At 44.8% G+C, this 4,540-nt stretch overlaps 1 protein-coding gene across 1 annotated transcript; it reads right to left on the minus strand.

Moving 5' to 3' along the window:
- Positions 1–1,270: 1,270 nt before the first annotated feature.
- LOC109376697 (uncharacterized) lies at positions 1,271–4,315 on the minus strand. Its single transcript, XM_019632779.1, has 3 exons — positions 4,288–4,315; positions 2,016–2,342; positions 1,271–1,819 (listed from the first exon to the last, which is right to left on the minus strand). Exons 1-3 carry the CDS (start codon positions 4,313–4,315, stop codon positions 1,455–1,457), a joined length of 720 nt encoding a protein of 239 aa, XP_019488324.1. The 3' UTR covers positions 1,271–1,454.
- Between the last annotated feature and the right edge of the window lie 225 nt (positions 4,316–4,540).

Genomic DNA, 4,540 nt, shown 5'->3' on the forward strand with positions numbered 1-4,540 from the left:
GAGTAGATTGCTAAACTGTCTGTAAGCAATAGGGACCCCCTTGCAGTGGTGTTGTCATGCACAACTATTGCAGTTAGTTACATTTTCGCTTGTGGTTTATGAAGGGGTATGGAGACAAGGTCGGTTGTCAAGTATCTATGACACTTAACATGGAAACAATGTTACTTATGGACATTTTGGAATCTTCAGACTACTTCTGTCCTTTATGTTTTTGGGAATGTGTCCTTTTTTATTGTGGTATATGCACAATATAAAATTTACCATTTTAATCATTTTTAAGTGTGTAGCTCTCTGTGGCATTAAGTACACATGTTGCTGCGTAGCTATCGCCATCACCCATCTTTAAACTTTTTCATCTTTCCCAGTTGGAACTCTGTAGCTGTTAAACACTAACTTTCCATTTTCCCCCTACCTCTCAGTCCCTGACAACCATTGTTTAACTTTTCATCACTGTAAATTTGACTAATTTAGATACATTTAAATGGAATCATACAATATTTGTCCTTTTGTGACTGGCTTATTTCACTTAGAAAAAATTCTTCAATGTTCATCCATGTTGCAGCATGTGCCAGAATTTCATTCCATTAAAAAGGCTGAAAAAATAGTCCATTGTGTGTATAGACCATATTTTGTTTATCTGTTCATTTATAGATGGGTACTTTGGGCTAATGTGAATAATGCTACTGTGAACATGGGTATGCACATATCTGTTTGAGTCCCTATTTCCACATATTTTGAGTGTATACCCAGAGATGGAATTGCCAGATCGTATGATCATTGTATGTTTAATCTTTTGAAGAATCCCCATACTGTTTTCCATAGTGGCTGCACCATTTCAGATTCCCACAAGCAATGCACACAGGTTCCAATTTCCTCACATTATGCCAACATCATATATATATATATATGTATATATATATACACATATGTGCCAACATCATATATATATATGCCATACCAATGGGTGTGAAATCGCATTTCATTATAGTTTTGATGTGCATTTCCCAAATGATCATGATGTTGAACATTTTTTCATGTGCTTATTGGCCATTTGTATATCTTCTTTGGAGAAATATCTATTCAAGTCCTTTGCCCATTTTTTAATTGGATTATTTTGGTTGTTCAATTGTTGGCGTTTTTTACATACTCAGGTAAGTAATCCCTTATCAGATATATGATTTGCAAATATTTTCTCCCATCTCATGGGTTGCCTTTTTACTGTTTATAGTGTTGTTTGATGTACAATTTTTAGTTTTGACGAAATCCAACTGACCTGTTTTTTGTTGATATTGTTGCCTGGGCCTTTGGTGTCATATCCAAAAAATCATTAGCAAATCCAAAGTCATCCCAGACAAGGGCAGATGCCTGAGATGGAGCAACCACAAAGGCCTATGTGGGCGGGAACCTGCACCAAGCACCTGCGATGAAGAGTAGAGGCCCACTGCAGACCCCAGTCAGAGGTCCAGAGCGGAGCGGAGGTAGATCTCCTTGGTTGGGCACTCTCCCAAACCCGGTTTGCCTGATGCAGCGCCATGTATTGCTGGACTTGGAATGAGCAAGGTCAGATGGGGAGTTTGGGCGGTAGCTGGGACTGCAATGCCATTGGGCCGAGCGGCCACAGGGCGGCGCCAGAGGACCGGACTTTGAGCGAGCGAGACCCGCACCTCAGACCAACAGCAGAGGAATTTCAGGAAAGCCTCGTTTCCTCTGCTTTTCGACCGTGTTAGGGCTCTCGGGAACTGTTGTTGTTGGCACTGGAACTCATCGTCCTCTCTTTTTCCTCTCGGCCATTTCTTCAATTTGACTGGTTTCTGTTTCCCTGTTTTTGAGGAAAAGTCTTATTGAGAATTGCAAATCCCCAATAAATCGTGAACACGGTCCCTTGAGTCTCCCCTGGTTTCTCACTAGCCCAGTCTTCCCAGACACAAGAAGCCACAAAGGACGAGTCCAATTGCATCTTCCCTACACCTCAGGGAAGCCAAGGGCACTTCCAGAGCTCCAGGGAGACGTCTGACCTGGGAGAGCCCAGAGGCCCGGAGCCGGGCCGAGCAGCCCGTCGGGAGGTGGCGCCCCTCGCCGCGGCCCTCGGCAGCTGGGAGCTCGGCGCGGCGCGCCGTCCCGGGCCCACCGGAGCCAGCCTGCTGCCTTCTGCCTCCCTGCTCGCCTGCCCCAGGCAGGGCCACGCCTCAGAGAGGGGAAGGCCGCCCCTCCCAGCCCCCCGCTCTGTCCTGCTTTGGCACTGGCTCTGCCAAGCTCCAAACCCAGCGTTTCTGTGCAGCCCCGAGGAAGAAGCCGCCCAAGAAAGAAATTTCTAACTACTTCACAGCTCCTGGTGATTTTTGCTGGGAGAATGTTACAAAATCAGGATTCCTAGACTCAGTATGGAATCCACCTCGGTTATATCCTCATCAGAACCCAAACAAACACTTCAGGGTAGTTCACTTTAGCAAACACACACCTATGGAAATGTGTGTTATAACATCAGCAGCTCCTCAAACTGACTCCACACCGTATTGGAGGAAGCTCAACACTGCTGGTTAGATGGCCATGGCGAGAGAGCTTGCAAGTTGAAGGGGCTGGCTTATACACACCCAGCTTCTGTAAACATAAATTCAGGTATAATAGCATTTCATATTCAATCCCAACACGATGGAAAATTACTTTGTTCAGGGAATGTTTTCTAGTCCTTGTGTAGTAAGACTGGAAGACAGGGCAGAACTGGAATGCAGCAGCCGCGATGGAGAAATTCAACCAACAATCAGTCACATGCTTAGTAATCTAGATATAATGAGACAAATGCTAGAACATGTCAGGAAAATAGCAATGACACAAGGAATGACAAAAGAAATTAAGGCAGAATTTTGAGAAAATCTTGAATGCTTCCCATGTAGACAATTGCTTTAAGAAACCTGAACACTGACCATCAGGAACCAAGAGGAATGCGGACAGAAAGGTCAGGCTGGTGGTGATTTATCTACTTCCTTACTACACCATGACTCCTCCAGGGCAGGTGGTGGCCTTCCCACATAGAACCCAGAGACGCATTACCCAGTCCATGGCCCCGCAGCTCATCCCTAGAGCTCAGTTACTGGCAGCACAACCAGCAGGGTAAGAGACCCTGACAGCAATGCTCCCAGACACCAGCAGCCTCCAATAGAGTTTTTACTGCACCACATGAAAGACCTACGATGTGAAAGAAAAATTAATGATGTTAATTCTTCCTGTCAATGAGCATGGTATATGCTTCCACGTACTTGTATCCTCTTCAATTGCTTTCTTTAGTGTGTTATAGTTTTCCAAGTATAGGTCTTTTACCTCCTCAATTAAATTTATCCTAGGTATTTTCTTTAGATGCAATTGTAAATGGGATTGGGGTTTTTTTTGAAGATTTGTTTTTTTAATTGGGGAATTGGGGCAGGGGAACAGTGTAGGGGAGTTGGGGAAGGGAAACAGCCAAGTTGTCCTTTTGTTCTTCAGTCTAGTTGTGGAGGACGTTGCTTCACTGGCCCATGTTGGTATTATGATCATTGTGCTTTTCCCAGCTGAGACAGTCAGTCGCCGGCCATTGGACGGCAGCTCATGGTGGCTCATGGCAGCTCACAGCATCTCTTGCTGGCTGCTGGCCACTCACGGTAGCTCACGGCAGCCTACTGCAGCCTACACCATCGCCGACGACTCACAGCATCCCAGCTCCAGGTCGAGCTGTTGTTCACAATCTTAGCTGTAGAGGGCGCAGCTTACTGGCTCATGTGGGAATTGAACCAGCAGCCCTGTTGTTCAGAGCTTGTGCTCTTTACCAACTGAGCCACTCGGCTGGCCCAGATTGTTCTCTTAATTTCTCTTTCTGATAGTTCATTATTGGTGTATAAAAATGCAACCAGGGCCAGCTGAGTGGCTCAGTTGGTTAAGAGTTCACTCAAAGGTTTGAGCTCTGAGCAACAGCTGTTGGAGTCCGGCCCAAGCTGAGCTGCCGCTGAGCTGCCAACAGGTGGCAGGATAGCTCAGCTAAAAAAATAAATAAATGAATAAATAAATAAATGCAACCAATTTCTGAATATTAATTTTGTATCCTGCTATTTGACTGAATTTATTTATCAGTTCTAGCAGTTTTTTGGTGGAATCTTTAGGGTTCTCTCTATATAGTATTAGGTCCTTGGTCATTAATAAAGACCTAAGAGACAGAGATTTTGTTACGAAGGCTTTATTGAGCCAGGCCTGGCGTCCGTCTCACTCTGCAAGAGGAGAAGGCCCCGGGCCTTGGCCAGTGAGAGTTTATATATGCTTTACCTATTTCCGGGAGCTTAAGCAGAAGCATGTTTACAGAATAAACTGTTATTATAAACAGGTTTACAGAAGCGAGAATAAACAACAATAAACCGTTATTGAAAACTGGTTTACAGATTCAAGAATAGACCGTTACTGCAAAACAAGCAGTTATTGTTGGCACCTGACTACATCCATTGCAGGTGTTGCTTGGCCAGAGCATGACCTCCTCCTTGAAACAGGTTTTGAACAGAATGTGGACAGGAAGCCCCTGGTC

The sequence above is a fragment of the Hipposideros armiger genome, unplaced genomic scaffold (genome assembly GCF_001890085.2).
Source record: "Hipposideros armiger isolate ML-2016 unplaced genomic scaffold, ASM189008v1 scaffold_1173, whole genome shotgun sequence".
NCBI lineage: Eukaryota > Metazoa > Chordata > Mammalia > Chiroptera > Hipposideridae > Hipposideros > Hipposideros armiger.

Bases quoted from the DNA above. Each gene is read 5' to 3' on its own strand.
- LOC109376697 (XM_019632779.1), bottom strand. From the start codon at position 4,315: ATGCTTCTGCTTAAGCTCCCGGAAATAG. The intron at 2,343-4,287 runs GTAAAGCATATA...ACATTCTCCCAG, and splicing joins GCTTAAGCTCCCGGAAATAG to CAAAAATCACCAGGAGCTGT. The intron at 1,820-2,015 runs GTCAGACGTCTC...CCTCAAAAACAG, and splicing joins GGGCCTCTGGGCTCTCCCAG to GGAAACAGAAACCAGTCAAA.